Source organism: Pelecanus crispus, chromosome Z, assembly GCF_030463565.1.
Source record: "Pelecanus crispus isolate bPelCri1 chromosome Z, bPelCri1.pri, whole genome shotgun sequence".
Lineage (NCBI taxonomy): Eukaryota > Metazoa > Chordata > Aves > Pelecaniformes > Pelecanidae > Pelecanus > Pelecanus crispus.
In genome coordinates, this window is record NC_134676.1 from 54,434,926 (window position 1) to 54,451,906 (window position 16,981).

General features: G+C 43.3%; 1 protein-coding gene across 1 annotated transcript in view; it reads right to left on the minus strand.

The window, feature by feature from the left end:
• Nucleotides 1–13,194: 13,194 nt before the first annotated feature.
• The window catches only part of SLC44A1 (solute carrier family 44 member 1), a 48,273-nt gene continuing 44,486 nt past the window's right edge, over nt 13,195–16,981 (minus strand). Inside the window, exons 16-17 of the mRNA XM_009485247.2 lie at nt 15,422–15,502; nt 13,195–13,218 (exon numbers count right to left, since the gene is read on the minus strand). Of these exons, the coding sequence (XP_009483522.2) occupies nt 13,195–13,218; nt 15,422–15,502 (105 nt within the window). The remainder of the gene's footprint in view (nt 13,219–15,421; nt 15,503–16,981) is intronic.

The following is a 16,981-nucleotide window of genomic DNA, read 5'->3' on the forward strand; positions in this document are numbered from 1 at the left end:
GTGCACTCCTGGCTGTGCTTGGGGGAAGTACGACACAAAATTTGCTGGGCAGTGCGGTCTGAGCTCAGCGTGCTGCAGAGAAATTCCACCCGGTGACAGCCCTCGATGAAAATCTCTTGCTGGCTTCTTTGTGACGCTGCTTAATTGAACACACTGAGTTTCAGGGAATATGTGTTTCCTGTGATGCTATTTTGGTGTCAAAAACATGCGTACCAGCAGCCTGTTTAACATGGGGTTATGATGAAGCACCAATCTTATTAGCTAATTGTGCTTGCTAGTCTATGGTTGTTTATTTCATGGCCAAATTACAATGGTTGGCTAATGGGCTCTGCAGCCAGAATATTTTTAATTCTCACTGGATTTCATTACTGTAACTGCAAAGGAAGGAATGGAATAGCAGATGAAGCTGTTACTGTTTAGGCTCATGATCCTGCCTATGCCTTGTACTGAGCTGTGCCCTTAGGCTGAGCAAGTTGGCAGGGCTCATCTGGAAGAGTGAAACCACAAATTTTTTATTTGTTTTTAATACAAATTAATTTTTAATTTAAAAAAAAAAAACATTTGGCTCAGGAGGAGCTGCTCTTTTTTCTAAAGAGTAGCCTACTTCACTGTGAAGTGCTTATAATTTATAATATAGGTAACCTGCACAATCACACCATAGGTATATCTGCATATATGTGACATGCTTGGTACCACTTGCCGGCTCTGTTACCGCTATCACAGCAAGATGCTGTGTGTCCTGGCCTGCAGTGGTGCATCGCTTCTTACCAAACCGTCTTAACAATCAGAACAGACAGCAAGGACAGCTTTGCCCCCATGCAAAAGTAAGACGCTCAAGAGAGGGCATCTCCAGAAGCCCTTCTGCTGCAAATCCAATGATCCTCAGACTGCAGGGGCTCATCTGTCTTCATGCAATTTTTCCCAGACACATCCATGCAAATGCTTAATCCTAGCCAAAGATGACCTAATTCTGTTTAATTGCCAGCAGCAGCAGTTGTATTCACCCAGGTAGCTGTAATTGGTAGAGGCAAGCACAAATACCCACCCTGCAAAGAAATGCACTGCTGCCATCCAGTAAGTGAGGCAAGGGTAATGCTCTTGGACCCCCTCTGAGCTTTCCTGCAGCGCACTTCTGAGAAGGGTCTCTGTATTCTGGCATCTCATTTACTGCTTACTGCCTTTTCCATATTTATTGTCTTTTCCATTGCCTTTTCCCTACTTACTGCCTTTCTAGCTGTGTCCCTCCAGAAGGGTTAGCAGAAAACACTTGCAAGAGCTCAGCAGGGAAGGGCGTAGCTACAAGGTGCAAATACAAGGCGCTCTGCAGCCTGGACACTGAGGAAGGCTTTGCCATTGCTGGGACTTAACCCCTCTTGACTTCCTGCCTCTAGCTTAGCAGGTCATCAGTCTGTTCCCTCCTTCTTCCCACTTTCTTCACCGTGTCATGGCTTCTGGAGCCCAAGCACAGTCTGTGGCCACATATCAAATGTTCAACTTGCTTCAAACAAGTTTCCTTGCCCCCATGGCTCAGAAACTTGATGGGCAATTTTTACTTGTCTTGTTATGTGTTATTCTTAAAATAAGTCCAAATTATGATTACAGGAAGGTTGGGGGCCCTGGCCTATGAACACAATGATGTGCACATAAACATCAGGTTTGTGCATAGTTCTCCTATATCCTTCATTCAAGCTTTGCTTCCTTATTATTTCTTTCTGAAGCTTAACAGCTTTTCAAGCTGTGCATCTTCTGGGAAATTCAGACCTGCACGCTCTTGTGCTGGGATTTTTTGGGGAGCAAATTCTACTTGGAGAAAGCTTTCAAGCTTCTTCATCATAGACAGCATCAACCTCAGATGCTCCTCTGGCAGGCTGGTCTCCTGCTGTGATGCAATACAGGCCCTTCTGAGGTTTCTTGTCCTTGTGTTGTCTCACAGTGAATGGATGCAACACCAGAGAGCTTTCAAAAGCAGGCTAGGGTGCTTCTTGCCTGGAGGCAGCAGGACTTCTGTGCTCATAGGAACGAGGCAGTCCTCTGCAGTCCTCCTACCAGGCTTTATGAAACAGGCAGCAAACTCACACTTTGAAATCCCTTTACTTTCTCTAGCAGTGTTCCAACATTAGGTATTCATGTTTTGCTGTTGCCATTAGGGGCAGTGCAATTTGGACAGTGTGTTGGGTTTGCGTGGCAAGGTTTTGGTAGCAGAGGGGCTACAGGGGCGGCTTCTGTGAGAAGCTGCTAGAAGCTTCCCCTGTGTCTGATAGAGCCAATGCCAGCCAGCTCCAAGATGGACCAGCCGCTGGCCAAGGCAGAGCCCATCAGTGACAGTGGTAGCACCTCTGTGATAACATATTTTAAGAAGGGAAAAAAACCACCAGGACACAAAACTGCAGCTGGAGTGAGGAGTGAGAATATGCGAGAGGAACGACTCTGCAGACACCCAGGTCAGTGAAGGAGGGAGAGGAGGTGCTCCAGGCACCGGAGCAGAGATTCCCCTGCAGCGCATGGTGAAGCCCATGGTGAGGCAGGCTGTGCCCCTGCAGCCCAGGGAGGTCCATGGTGGAGCAGATATCCACCTGCAGTCAGGGGAGGACCCCACGCCAGAGCAGGGGGATGTGCCCAAAGGAGGCTGTGACCCTGTGGGAAGCCCATGCTGGAGCAGGCTCCTGGCAGGACCTGTGGCCCCATGGAGAGAGAGGAGCCCGTGCTGGAGCAGGGGAAGAGTGTGAGGAGTCCTCCCCTGAGGAGGAAGGAGCGACAGAGACAACGCGTGGTGAACTGACCACAACCCCCATTCCCCGTCCCCCTGTGCTGCTCAGGGGGAGGAGGTAGAGAAAATCGGGAGTGAAGTTGAGCCTGGGAAGAAGGTGGTGGTGGTGGGGGTGTTTTAAGATTTGGTTTTATTTTTCATTACCCTGCTCAGTTTTGATTGGCAATAAATCAAACTGATTTTCCCCAAGTTGAGTCTGCTTTGCCCGTGACAGTAATGGCTGAGTGATCTCCCTGTCCGTATCTTGACCCACGAGCTTTTTCATTATATTTTCTCTCCCCTGTCCAGTTGAGAAGGGGAGTGATAGAGCGGCTTTGGTGGGCACTTGGCATCCAGCCAGGGCCAACCCACCACAGACAGGTTTGGAAGGGACCCAGCGGTGCCTTCCAACAAGTGAATTTTTCTTCTTGCAGACTCTTGCGGTGGTGTTCCTGGCCTGGGATTTGATACACCTTGTTTCAGTCCAGTTCTGTCACAGAGTGCTTGGTGCATGGTTTGCTTTCAGTTAACAGAGGCTTAAAAACCAAAATTAAACCCTGGGTTCTCTCAAGATATTCTTCTGAGCCCTCCTCCCTCGCTCCTTCCCTGGGACTGACATTGTTACCATTCTTGCCATTCCATCTCTCTGTTGATGAAAAGTGAGGGCAATGAATCCCAACACAGAAAACCAGGGGATATTGAATCACAACCTGTGCCAGGAAAGCTTTCACTGAAACCAGAACTGTCGGAAACAAATCAGTAGATGATTTGTGAAAGGAAGTCAGGATGACTTCGTGTATCTGATGAGCTACCAAGGCCCTCTAAGGGACTGGAGGAAGTTTGCTAGTGGAGGATTGAGTAAACTCTCAATATATTTAAACATATTTAAGCATCAGGAGAGGGATGAGTCTCAGGTGTCCATGTCTGTATCATTTCCTTGATCTGTCACAATCTGCTGGTTGCCGCCCTCCTGCAGAGCTGCAGATCCCCAAAACTGCCTTTTCAGAAGCACGCTCAAGCTTTGCAGCTTCCACCTAATTCACTGCCCCTTGCAGCTGCAGAGAGGTGTTTTCACATCCCAACTTCCCCCACAGCCTGCCCCTGTTTCACTCACTTGTCCCTCCTCCTGCAGTACCTGCAATGCCTACTGATCCCTAAGGTGCTCACCTTCACGGCATCCCCATCTGCGGGGACAGGGAAGCACAAAGACAGCAAGTGGCGAGCCCCAGGCTACAGAGGAGGTCTGTGGTGGAGCAGCGGTGTGTTGGCCCCAGGCAGGTGTCCACATCTTGGAGCTGCCCCTCTCACCTGGAAGCCCCTGGAGCAAGGATGGGAGGATGTGGCAGCTCTCATGACCAGGACATCTGACATTGCAAATGCCCACTGAACGTTTTTTGCCCAAGGTTAGTATTTTTGTGTTCCTCCAGGACTTGGCGTTTTAAACTAGAATACCGCTAAGAGCTATCAGAAAAGTAATTAAAATCAAGGGACATCTTATCAATGTTTCTAGGACTGTGGCAGACTCTGACTTTTTTTTTTTTTTTTTTGGCAGGGCACAGGGTTCAGGCCTGTGATTTCTTCTTCAAAGCACTGCAGTGTGAAATACCTGCTTACCCATTTATTTGTCTCCCACTTGATTACTGTCAGCTAAGGTGGCTAGATAAAACAATGCAGTAGCTTCTGTCATAGACTTTATTTCTAGCTTTCACTGCTCTACCAAGGGTCTCAGAAAATCTGCCCTTGTGCTGGATTTTCTTCCACTTTTAGTGTATCCAAGGTAAACAAGGACCAAGCATTAGATGGAGAGTATAGCTGTAGATGTCAGAAAAACAGCTTTTTTAGGTGGTCTGTGTGCGCGAGTGCAAGTTCCATCCATTTCACACATTCATAATTTAAACAGTAATTAGAAATTCTAAATAATCTCTCCCTGGGCACTAGCTAATCTTCATTAAACATCTAAATACCAGCTACTAAAACTGGGTCAGCTCCTCAGTGGCCCCCAATGGGAGGAAGGAGCTGTGCCAGACTTCAGCAGCGCAGGACCCGGCCTCGCTGGCTCAGAGACATTTTGCTGCGTGCTGAGGGTTGCGCGCAGAGGGCCCCATCCTCCGCACGAGGCAGGAGAGCTCCTCCAGCAGCCAGGGAGCTGTGCTGTCCTGCGAGCAAGGGGACCCGTCCTTCAGCTGTGGTGGGGCAGCAGGGCGGCTCAGGGAGCAGGGATCCGAAGCTAGCATTCACAGGTATGGGCTCACTGCCTGCAGTATCTGGGCAGTGGGAACTGCTGTGTTGCTGAAGGACAAATCCTGCTTGTGCAGCTCCAGTCTTCTCTGTCTCCATGTCCCTGGTCTCCTGCCTGCTAATAGCTTCCTGGCTTTTCTTGCTCACTCCACCCCGGTGCCCTCAGGTTTTCCTTCAAGTCCCCTGTCCCATTCTGCACTCCCTGCACTTGCTTCTCTCACTAGCCCTCCCTGGCTCATCTTTAGCCCCTTCCTTTTCTTGTTTTCCCTGGAAGCCACAAAACTCTTTTGTTTCAAAGCTCAGGGCATCATCATTGCTCTCCCCAGACAGTGCTTCAGTCCCTCACTGCTGGCAAGGTTAAGGAGAGCCAAAGAGCTCCTGTTCTGTATTTCTGACACAGGCAAGACCCAGTGGAAACCAGATGGTGTTTTCATAACCTGTATGCAACGTGCCTCCTGCCCCTTACACCTCTACTGATGAAGAAGGGCATCTCCAGTCTGTTTTGCTCCATGCAGCTAAACCCATCCAGCCAAGCCTTAATAAACCATGGAAAAGACACTTGGAGCCATGGGGACACACCTTCAGAGGAACTGCAGAACACTGAGATATGCAGCAGAACACTTGGGTCCACAGCATGGGACCCTGCCTGCGGGCAGAGGTCCTGTCTGATGGGCTGGCTGGTCATTTTCATCCTAACTATATTTAGTGATTTGCCAAAACAGCTTCAGCCTTGGGTTCAGAAGTGGCAGTGGTTCCCAAAGTAAACCATCTTATGCAAATGCAGCGCTGAAGTGGTTTGCAGTAAAGAGTAATACAAGCAAGAAAACATTGTTCAGCTTGGCTTATTAGTGTATTAAAAAACTGGCAGTGAGAAAAGCAGAAATTTGCTGTGCCCATGGGATGGAGAGAAGGGAAGGAATCTTTGCGATTCCACAGGCCTCTGCTAGTAAGATTATACAGGTGCTGTTATCAATTGCTTCTATTCACCATCCATCTTCAGCTATCCAGGCTTTTTAGAACACCTGCATAATGGGGATCCTACTTTGGGAGCGGGGAGCATGCACAGGACCTTGCAGAACAAGGAGATGGCCCCACAAGAGATGCAGCGCTGAGATGTGCAGTTTGCATAGCTCTCATAATACATAATGAGATTTCCTTCATCCCTCCCTATTCTGCATTCCCCCTAAGTTGTCCGTATAAGGGACCGCCTATGCTCTACAAAATCCCATTCACCCCACCCAGCTCAACAAAGCATTAGCATCACAACACTTTTCTTGGCACCAGGACAGTGAGAGAGCCGAGAAGGCATGCCCAGCACTACTGCAGCTACTCGCTAAAGGTCAGGCACAGAGTGAAGCAAAGCTTGACCAAAGATTTGGATGGACTCTGCCTGCTTTCAGGGCTGTAAGATAGTATTCCTAAGAGGAAGAGCACCCCATAGGGAAGACACAGAAACATCTTTCTTACTTAAAAAGAAAAACTTTATTTTGATACATTAAAAAATCTATACATTTCTTAGACTAAAATACAGTTTTGCATCAGTATTCTGGCACAATGTCAGTTTACACAGAAAATCTAAGATTAGATCAGCACTGTTAATTTCCCTTCTCTTCCTGCATTCACAGCTTGCAGTATAAAACATTTCAAGTTCTCAGACAACAATAAACAGTGTCACATTTACTTTTCCCATTCCCAAAGGAGGTGGCATTCCACTGGAAAAAGGAGCACTTGTTAGTTGATCTTGATTCAATGTAAATCACTAAACCAGTTCAGGGGTTTGACTGCCCTGTTAGAAGTATGCGTGAAAGAGGATGAAAAATTTGTTTCCAGATGAAGCTTTGATGGACTATGACAATGCAAGTACTGTCAAGCCTTTAAAATCTGTTCAGAAGATTTTCCTTTTTCCTTAGGGTAGTTGCTATAATCAGCAACACAATCCACCATATAGAAATAATTCCTTTCTATAGGGATATGATTCCACCTTCTTTCTTGCTCTGAAGAGTTCCAGAGCAAAACAAAAGCAGGGCACAGGGGATGTTGCTGTGAGATGTCTGTGAATTGGAATGTGAATTTTCTTAACTGCTGTGAAAAACCTGCAGAATATTTTCTACCTGCAAAATCCTGCTCTCCATGGCTCCACCTAACCTCTGGCAGCTGCTTTCAGGCCTACATTAGAAACAAAACCACCTTTCTGTTTTATCCTCCCTCACTCCTCTAAGAGACACTACCTCATTGACTGCAGCATTGTTTTTCTAATGAGAGATACTCTCCCTTTTCAGTCTGAGCAGGGAGGGACCCAACCAATACTAATGCTGGAGCACACGTGGTATTTGAGTGAAAAATCATTACTTTCATGGGAATTCCAGTCAGTGCCCAACTTCTGACGGGTTTCAGGAGTAATCAGCTTCTTAATCTCACAAGACCTTTCTGACATACTCCCTAGCTGCCCCGATTTCACTCAAGCCAGAGGGGAAAAGTGGTGCACTCGAGGAATGGTAGCCAGCTATGCTGCCAGTGTCTTCCATCACATATTTAGAGAGGCCAGAGCTGTCTTTAAAGTTACTGAAGTTAGGCTAGTTCTGCTAAAGTCAGCTGGTACTTTTGCTCTGAATTCTTGCAACTTTGGTTCTAAGGGGAGTCCCCACATTTCTACAGAAAAGTACCAAATGCTTAAAACACCAAATTCTGCTCATCATATTCACACATCACTTGACCACTTCAGTGAGCAGGGGAGTAGAATCTGATTGTGTTTGCTGGTTTTCTGCTAGTTCTGTTTTAACTGATCTCTGTCAAATGAATGCCAGGTAGTTTAGCCTCCAAATGGGTATATTTAGATGATTCATGCTACCTATTGTCCCTAGAAATATTTTCATAATCCTAATGTCTCCCAAGAGCTTTGGCTTGATTGCATCAGCTTGCAAACACTGCAAGACACATCACAGCTCCATCCCAGACCAGAAATTCTGCCTTTTATACATGACCCACATCACAAGAGACAAGTTTCATCTCTTCTCTCATCTCTCTAAATATAAAAGAAAAAAAACACCTTGAGAACAGTATTTGCTACAGAACACAAGAAATACAAATTTACTAGTCTCCATAATCTCTTGTTATGTGATGGAAATAACAGCAGAGATGAAATAGTTGAAAGAGCATTTTAAATGAAATATTTAGAGTAAACCTCCATCAACCCAACAAACAAGCCGAGTGCAAGAAATGCTTCAAATAAGTCTGTTGGGTTTTGTTTTGGGAAACACGAAGGGTTTTTTCCACAAAGATGAAATAGGATTTCTGTGGTGATACTGTGACACACGAACTGTTCAAGAAACAATGGACTTGTGATGTTTAGATTTAGTAAACAGTATCTGCACAGGCAAAGCCATGATTTAAAAAACAGGGATGCTCTTAGGTATCTACTTTTAAATCTTAAGAGTGTTTCTTAAAATGACAGTGCCATGTTCAATACAGCATGTAATATGCACTCAGAACCGAATGATCACTGGATGGTGATGATGAGTATATGTCTGCTACATGCATTTTATTCTGACTCTATAACATACATTCATAGAATACATCATAACCACTCAGAGCAAACCACTAAAGTGCATGCCCTGAGGGCACATTAAGTATGTTGTCTCCAACGCTGGCTGCTCAATTGCCAGAACACTGATACAGAAAGGGCTCATTTCTGCTTTATATCCCCATTTTGTGCTGAAAGAGTAAGAGCTAGCATCCCCTGCTCCCTCCATGAAAGGGAGCACTGTGGAGCAGGCTAATTGCCTGCTGCTGAAAAAGCCCTTTCAGAAAGAAGTAACCACCCTGAGAAGGTGCTGTACAGAAACGCAGGGAGCGAGTTTTGGATTAACTCTTGGGTAACTGGACCTGTGTACTGGGTTAGGCTGGGATGGAGTTAATTTTCTTCACAGCAGCCTGTATGGTGCTGTGTTTTAGATCTGAAACCAAAACAGTGTTGATAACACAACAGTGTTTTACCTGTTGCTGAGCAGTGCTTGCACAGGGTCAAGGCTTTCTCTGTTTTTCACTCTGCCACCCCAGCAGAGTGGGCTGGGGTTGGGCAAGAGGGTGGTAGGGCACACAGCCAGGACAGCTGACCTGAACAGACTGAAGAAATATTCCATACCATATAATGTCATGCTTAGCAATAAAATTGGAAGGTGGAAGGAAGGGAGGAAGGGAGGGAGGAAGGGAGGAAAGAAGGTGAAGTTTTCCAAAGTAGCCATTGCTCGGAGACCGGCTGGGCATTGGCCTGCTGGTGGGAGGTGGTGAGTGATTGCCTTTGCATCGCTTGGGTTTCTTTTTCTTTTTTTCCCTTTACTTAATGAACTGTCTTTACCTCAACACATGAGTTTTCTTGCTTTTGCCTTACCAATGCTTTCTCCCATCCTACCAGGGGAAGTGAGCAAGCAACAGAGTAGGGGCTTACCTGACAGCCAGGGTCAACCCACCACAAGTTGTTAACTGGGTTTTCCACTTTTAAGTTCTCCCTTCTAGGACATGCTTTCCTAATGCAGAAAGTCCTTGGGTTACCATGCCAAGCTAAGGCCACATGTAAAACCCAGTCCTGTTTTTGGCAGCTGGGAGTGTGAACACAAGCTACTGGAAGGCTGAAGATGCAATTCTAAGCTGGCCATACCATATATTCTCTAGCTGTGGAGCAGCGCTGAAACTGTAGAAGTGATGGGCTGCAGTCCTAACCACAGCAAGCACAGTGATGGGAGTTTTTATACAAAAACCCCCACCTCAGAACTTCAGCTCATCACCTACTCCCCCTCCCATTCAGTCCAGGTGATATCCTGCATCACTGCCTCAGGAAGGTGAGAAGGCACATGCTAAGATTGGTGAGATAAAGGGGGGCTGACACTCTGCCACTTGGCACTCCTTTGCTGAAAGAGCAACACAGAAATGAGAGCTAAAAGAACAAAAAATACTCTCTAGGGATGAAAGAAGCAAAAAAGGTGACATACTGCTGCTCAGCTTCCAAACAGAACAAAGAGTAAAATGATGTGGAAAAAATGAAACCATTTAAAGTATAGCATGTTTTTTTTCCTTTGAAACCTAGCTGATCAGAGGCTATGATGCAGACCATCTGCAGAAACCAGATGCTGGGAACCAGTAATCCCATTGGCTTCGTTTTTAAACCCCAACTGTCCAGCCTGAATCTCCAGTCCTCAAGCACTGCTTGGTTCAGTGGACTTCCCAAGAATACTATTTCTCTGTCTCAGCTGTCTCACCTGCTCCTCCTGCAGTGTTATTCCCAGCGTAGCATCACTCTAGTTAGTCTAGACTGCTTCCCACTAAGCAGTCCACATACTGGCTTTAATAACCAGCTGACAAAAAAAATATTTAATCCACTACAACTGGCAGACCCCAGCACCTCTACTGCCAACTGGGGATTTACATGTCAAGTGTTCTCCTACTCTACTATCCCCAGTAGGGAAGGAAAGCAGAGTCTAAATTTGTCCTGAAAAGTTGTCTCTTCAGATGTCAGTCTTCTGCTTATCTTCTTGCACAAGACAGAGCTGGAAGAGGGCAGCTTGTAGTTTGGTTGCAAATCAACTTCAAAGGACATTCAAAATGGCCACTGGAAACCCTGCGTGTGGGTGGAATGCCTCTTTGGCATGACTGAAAAGCTCTGCATGCCAGATATACACTCAAGAATGGTGCACATAATTTTATTAAGAACTCTATGATATAGATTTGTCACTTAGACATTACAACTACCCATAGAAAAGTGTTGCCTGTATCTTTTAAACACCATGTAAATAAAACAAATTTCTTCTTAAAACAGGATAAACTGCTATAAAAATGGTGCACAGTCAAGTCATACAAAAATACAAAATTTGTTTCCAACTGCAGTCCTTGTTGCAATTGCAGAGAAAAGCCCCCACCCAGGACTTCCAGTGAGCACAGAACACAAACTTGTGGAACTGGTCATGGCAGAAATTTGTTGTCAGAATGTGCAGAATCCAAGGCTTCAATCAAAGCACCTCCAAGAACTTCCAGACAAGATGGAAATTAATTTCTCTGGAAGCAACTGTGTATGTGACAAGTCTCTCTTGGAATCCAGTTTCTAGCATTCATCTGAGCCAGTTTTTAAATTTCTGTTGCTAAACCCCACTGATCTACACAAATATTGGTGTTCAGTGCCACTGCTCTCTTAGCCACTGGTATAGCAGGAATGCCTCCTCTCCACAAACTTAAGGCTGCTCCAGTGCTGCTTCTAGATAGTCTGACCTCTAACTTGCACTGAGAGGCCTCACCAGCACTCCAGTTTGAATGCCTAGGTTGAAGCTCTAGTCCAGTTAGCATTTACACAGATGTGTAACTTCCATACTTAGAGAGCCCTCCTGATGTCAGTGGAGCTACCAATATGGTTCACTTAATTGACGGCCTAAGTGCTTGCAGGATTGGATAATTCTGTCTCCCTGCCTCCCCAGCAGATACAATTTCTAAATGTATTTTTATTTTCATATGGGTCATATACTTTGGGTTCTGTGATAGGAAAAGAGTAAATCCTTTTAATTGGCTTACTGAAAATAAACTAAACAAATTTAAGTTATCAAATGACTTCTAGAAGCAAAAGTGAAATATTTCACTATTACCAAAAGGTAAGAGCACTGGTTAGCTACATGATACTACATATTTTTTTAAACTTTCGATAGCAATTTAAAAGCCTGATCCTCTGAAAGGAAGCACAGAGAACTGCTTACTTATTAAGCCTTGATAACATGAGTTGCGCATGTCTCTACCTAGACATACCTCTCCACTCCATTGTAAAGCTTCTGCAGAAGGGCTTTTCTCTTTCACAAGATTTTCTTGAATGGAGCGATCGAACCATTGAGGCATTATTTATTTGTACAGAGCTTATATTTAGTGCAATAAGTTTAAAAATTCTGCTCTGAAATATTAACTTTACATTAACAAAAATAGTTTTCTTAAAAAAATTGTAACAAAAGGAGTATATAAGCATAGACAGATCATGAATTCTTAGCAAATACACTTTTAAGCATTTACCATTACAATGTGCTGAAGAATTAATATTAGCATTCATATCTGGTGAACTTCCAGACTGAAAAGAAATGTAAATATCTAAGAATAATAATAAAAAAAGCATGTTCTCTTGTCATTATTTGATAACTTTAGATAACTATCCTGGCAGTTACACTTCCAAAGAAATGTTTCTCTGCCCTTTCCTGTTTTAGCCACCTGTGCAGTACATACAAATATGGGTGAAACAACAGGCATGGTCCCTTCCACCTCCCAAATCTCTCCGGCATTAAATGAAATGAAGCATACAGTACTTTTTTGTACAGTAGTACAGTTCATTTCTCTTCCCATCCTCAGCATCGTTAAATCTAGTCATGAATTAATCATGAATATGGCTAAGACTGAGCTTTAACAATCTGTTATTTCAATTGCTCATATGGAGAATCCATACCCTTCAAATGAGCACTGCTGGAGTGTGAAAGAGGCTACTGAACTCAAGGGGAGGATAGCGGGCAACAGGTAAGAGGGGTAAGTAGGGTAAACAGGAAGTTAATTGCATATAAAAATTATCTGTCCCCATCTTCTAGTTTCTGTTTAATAGGAGATGCAAGGGCTCCCACACACCTGAATACCTGAGGAGTTGGTTATTGTGATATCTGATACTGCTAAACAAAACTGTGCCCCAGCAGGGCTGTAAAGTGACTGCTTACGAACCTGTTTGAACTGAATGAACTCTCACTGAAACCACCTTTTGAAAAACTAAATTTGAGACTTTTCTTGATTTGAAGGTGTTGCTTACATGTAACTGTCCTGAATTTAATGCAAATTTAAACAAACTAAACAGTTAGAACTCTCAGCAGATTAGCAGTGTCATGGGAAATCTGTCTAAACCCAGTCATCATTTCAGATTATCTTTACAATGATAGCTCCTCCAGACTGTAAAATATCAAGCAGATAAGAATCAACTTTTCTATGACCACAACATATAATTTAAAAAATGGAACAATGATAAAGCTGCTTGTAAAAGCCACCCGTATGAAAAGAGTACATGTTTCACAAAAATAATTATTAAAAAAAGTATTAAATCCCTGTTCCTTTTCTCTGATTTTGGCTGTTTATTTATATATATATATATATGTATGTATATATGTATATATATACTGTTTTGGAATGTCAATGGGTTCCAATATGGCTGGCTAGTTTCAAGATGAACTTGCTCCAGAGGCCTAGAAAACAAAGTCATACAGCACAGTCTTAGACAAATGCCAAAAGACAAGGAGAAACTGAGTCACAGGGGTCACTGGAAACCATAAAGAAAGAAGTGTGAAAAGGTTTTTTTTTTTTTTCCTTGTGCCTTCATACAAGAACAGAAGGTCCTCAATGCTTCCTCATCTCTGCTATTAATGCCTATTTAAAATACAACTGCACTTAGGGTATTTCACTTTTAGAACTAACTATCATGTCTAAGAAACATCTGCATTTCAAGGAGACTGAAACAAAACAGCAAAGTCCTTTTTTTAAAAAAAAGGATAAAAAAAAAAATTAATCTAATTTTCAAACACCCAATTTGAAGACTACAGGTGCTACTAGTACAGAATAGACTTATGAATGATCCTACTCCAGATAGTAACTGAGGCCCTTATCAATGCTCTGGGGAAAGGTATCAGAGGTTTCACAGAGGTAACTGCTGTGTCCCATCCTTGTGAGATCCTAGTATTTCAGAACCTATTCAATGGAGCTGTTCAGGTGTTCACCCCAAAATGAAAGACCACTTGAGAAAACAAGGCCCAGTCAGTTCCAAACAAGACTATCACATGGCAGCAGAACTGGGAGTAATTCAGCAGGTGACACTCAGGCTGAGCCCCAGTGCTCAGCATCTTTTCCAGCAGTCCTAGGAGGACTTTCAGCCAGGGCCAGTACTTGACTTGGAAGTACTTGGTTTGCACTTTTTCAAGGGGGTATGAATAAAGGTTTTAACATCCAAGCTTTAGGCAGTCAAGTACAGAAGTCTTGACTAGCGGTCTGTACTAGCACTGATGAGAGCATAAGTGGAAAACTACTAAAGGTAAACCAGTTGTCTGAATTACAGGTTAACATAATACATTTTTGGACTGAGATTTTTGTGCACATGACTAGAGGGTTTGCAAACCCTATTCTCAATCATTTTAACAGCAGCTTTACATTTACAGTGTTTAGACTACTCTGAAAATCCCAACATTAGTGTCTGTTTGAACAGCTAGAATTACTCCCAGAAGAAAACAGTAAATGAGCATAGAATTAGTTTTTTAGATATATAAACACAGCAGCATTTAGGCATAAGCAAATCTAGAAACTGGTATGCTATAACGAAATAGCAAAACACTCAAAGCTACACATCTATCCATTCTACAGCAGGAACCCATTCCAGGTAGGTCAAAAAGTGCTCATGCAACATGGCTTCACATACATCATTTTAAAAAAAAATTCTACTGTTAGCATACACTTATTTAGGTTCCATTAGGTTAAAAAACTGTCCCCATGGTAAGGAACTGCATCAGGCCCCAAATACTCTGAGAAAGTAATGATGGAAAAAAATTTTATTTCACAAAGTCATATTGCACGATGACAAGTCATACCTTGCCCAGCCTGGGTCTCCATCATATGCCCTCAGTTCTCCACCTTCCAAACTCATCCTCCTATCTGTTATCTGTACCATGTATAGCTGTTCCTTATTCCAGGCTACTCAGACATGCAATGCCTTCCTAACAGGCACACCATAAGTAAAACAGGCTGCAGAAGCATAAATGATGCATTGTTCACTGTCTGTGTATCTGACAGTGTGAGATGGAAAGAGCACACAAGAGACAAGCAACATAAGTAGTTGGCAATAAAAACAAACAACTGGGAGAAATGTCATTTGAGCAGGTTGAAAGGAATCACTGTATCCAATTCCTTGGCACCATATAAAATAATTTGGTGACAGCTTTAAATGCCTGGTCCTACTTTGCAACAACGGATGCGCTCAGTAGTGTTCTTCAGGCTTTTATGGTGAACGTAAGATGAACAAAATTGTTCAGTTCAGGACTGAAAAGAGGATTAAAGACAGAATAGCCCAATGAATTCCAGAGTCATCTTATTTTGAGAGTACGCAGCAGTTGGGGCTGTCTGTGTATACCACATAGCATGCATACTAATCCTAATGAAATGATACTGCATTTGTTTCATATGACACAGTTCCTTTCATCTTACTTTTACAGGAGATGGTCTCAGCTGTGACAAAAACTCTGCCATCCAGGTGATAGGCAAGCTCACAAACAGAAAAAGCAGAACATCTTGAGTGATACAGAGAACAAAAACTTCTCCTGAAGAAGTGCAGTCAGTAAAGACAAAGAGGGAGAAGAAGTAAAAGTGAAACTCTTGGAGGATCGCCACCTCCTCATCTGCACCTACCATTGGTTTCAGCTCTCTGCCCTCAGCTCCACCTCCCCGGCCTGCTTCTTTCATAGATTTCCTACTATTCTCCACAAACTCCTGAAAAATAGTAATAAAGAGAAAAGTGCTTTCTTAGAGCAGAATCCAAACATCAAATTTCAATACAAAATTTCAAGATGTAACTGCTCAAAAGTCAACACAACTTGCTCCTCCCACTTTGCTTGGTCAGACTTGTCCACAAAGTACCAAAAGAGCCTGCCAAATAGCCGCAAGGGTCTCCCTCATTTAATTCTGGAAGCCAGACAGGTATTTGCCTTGCATGTCATTACAACTTTCACATTTACCACACAATGCTCTCCTTTATGGGGAAGGAAGGTAGGAAGGTGGTTGTCAAAAAAACAGAGATCCTAGTATTACATCCTATCCTGTAAACTGTGTGTAATGTTAGAACTCCATTAAATAGAGGCACTTGGAGATAATTACTTGCAAGGCCTTGTTGATTCTCTACCCTCAATTCAAACTCACCGGATCAGAATGACCTACTCAGAAAGATTAGCAAAGGTGCTAATTCCATTTTATGCAATTTTTTCTCTTAAAGGCAAGCATTCTGTGACAAATTTCAGTGAACTTTAGCTGCTAGTGTTTTCTGATGTTGACTGTTCACTAAAGAAACCCACAATGTTTTTATGATTCATCTGCCTGTCTTCTGAGACAGCATGCTGCATTTTACTCTTATTCTGTACTGAAAAGCAACTCATCGGCTACCATTTTATTTATTATATACTCTAGATTCTGTACTGTTTTACCAAAGATTTAGAGTTAAATTCTTGACATGTTTTTCCAACAAGTAATCAGAAAAAAATATGCTAAGAAGTTATGAGAGTCTTCCTCTACCCTACACATGTGGGCACATTTTACAGGGACATATTCTATGGTTGTCACTTAAAAACATTATCAATAGTATCACCTACTCAGCAAACTGAATGGCTTGAGGACCAAACTTTTTATATCTTGGTCTCTAGCTAGAGTGAACAGGGAATAAGATGGGACAAGCAAATAAGAACTGAATTGTGCAAAGGGTGTTGACAGAGCAACTAGGCTCCACAACAGAACATAGTATCTGTTTTTTCTCTGCATGACAGACTGAGAAGCAAATGCTGGTTCCTGTCTATCTGAAAGAAGAAAAACTCCAGCGTGGTCACTATCTGCGTGTGGGGTAGAATACTCTCCTATTTTTGCTCTTCCATGTCCCAAGAGAGGTCCTTCTTAGGAAAGTACAAAACCCAAGCCTTTACCCCTTGTTCTGCTTCTTTCCAATCTGCAGCATATCACTTACAAATAATGATACCCAAAGGTATGATTCTGCAAGACAACTGCTCATCTCACAGCCAGCATAATGAAGCCAATACCAGTGACATGAAGGGAGAGAAGCATCATTACTTATCTGATGCTCATCAGACCACACTGCTGATCAAGCCATGGACAAGACAGCAAGATAACCCAGGTAAAAAAAAAAATTACAGTATTAAACTCAGCTAGTGAGTTCACTCCACTCTCAAAATACCCATCTTATGAAAT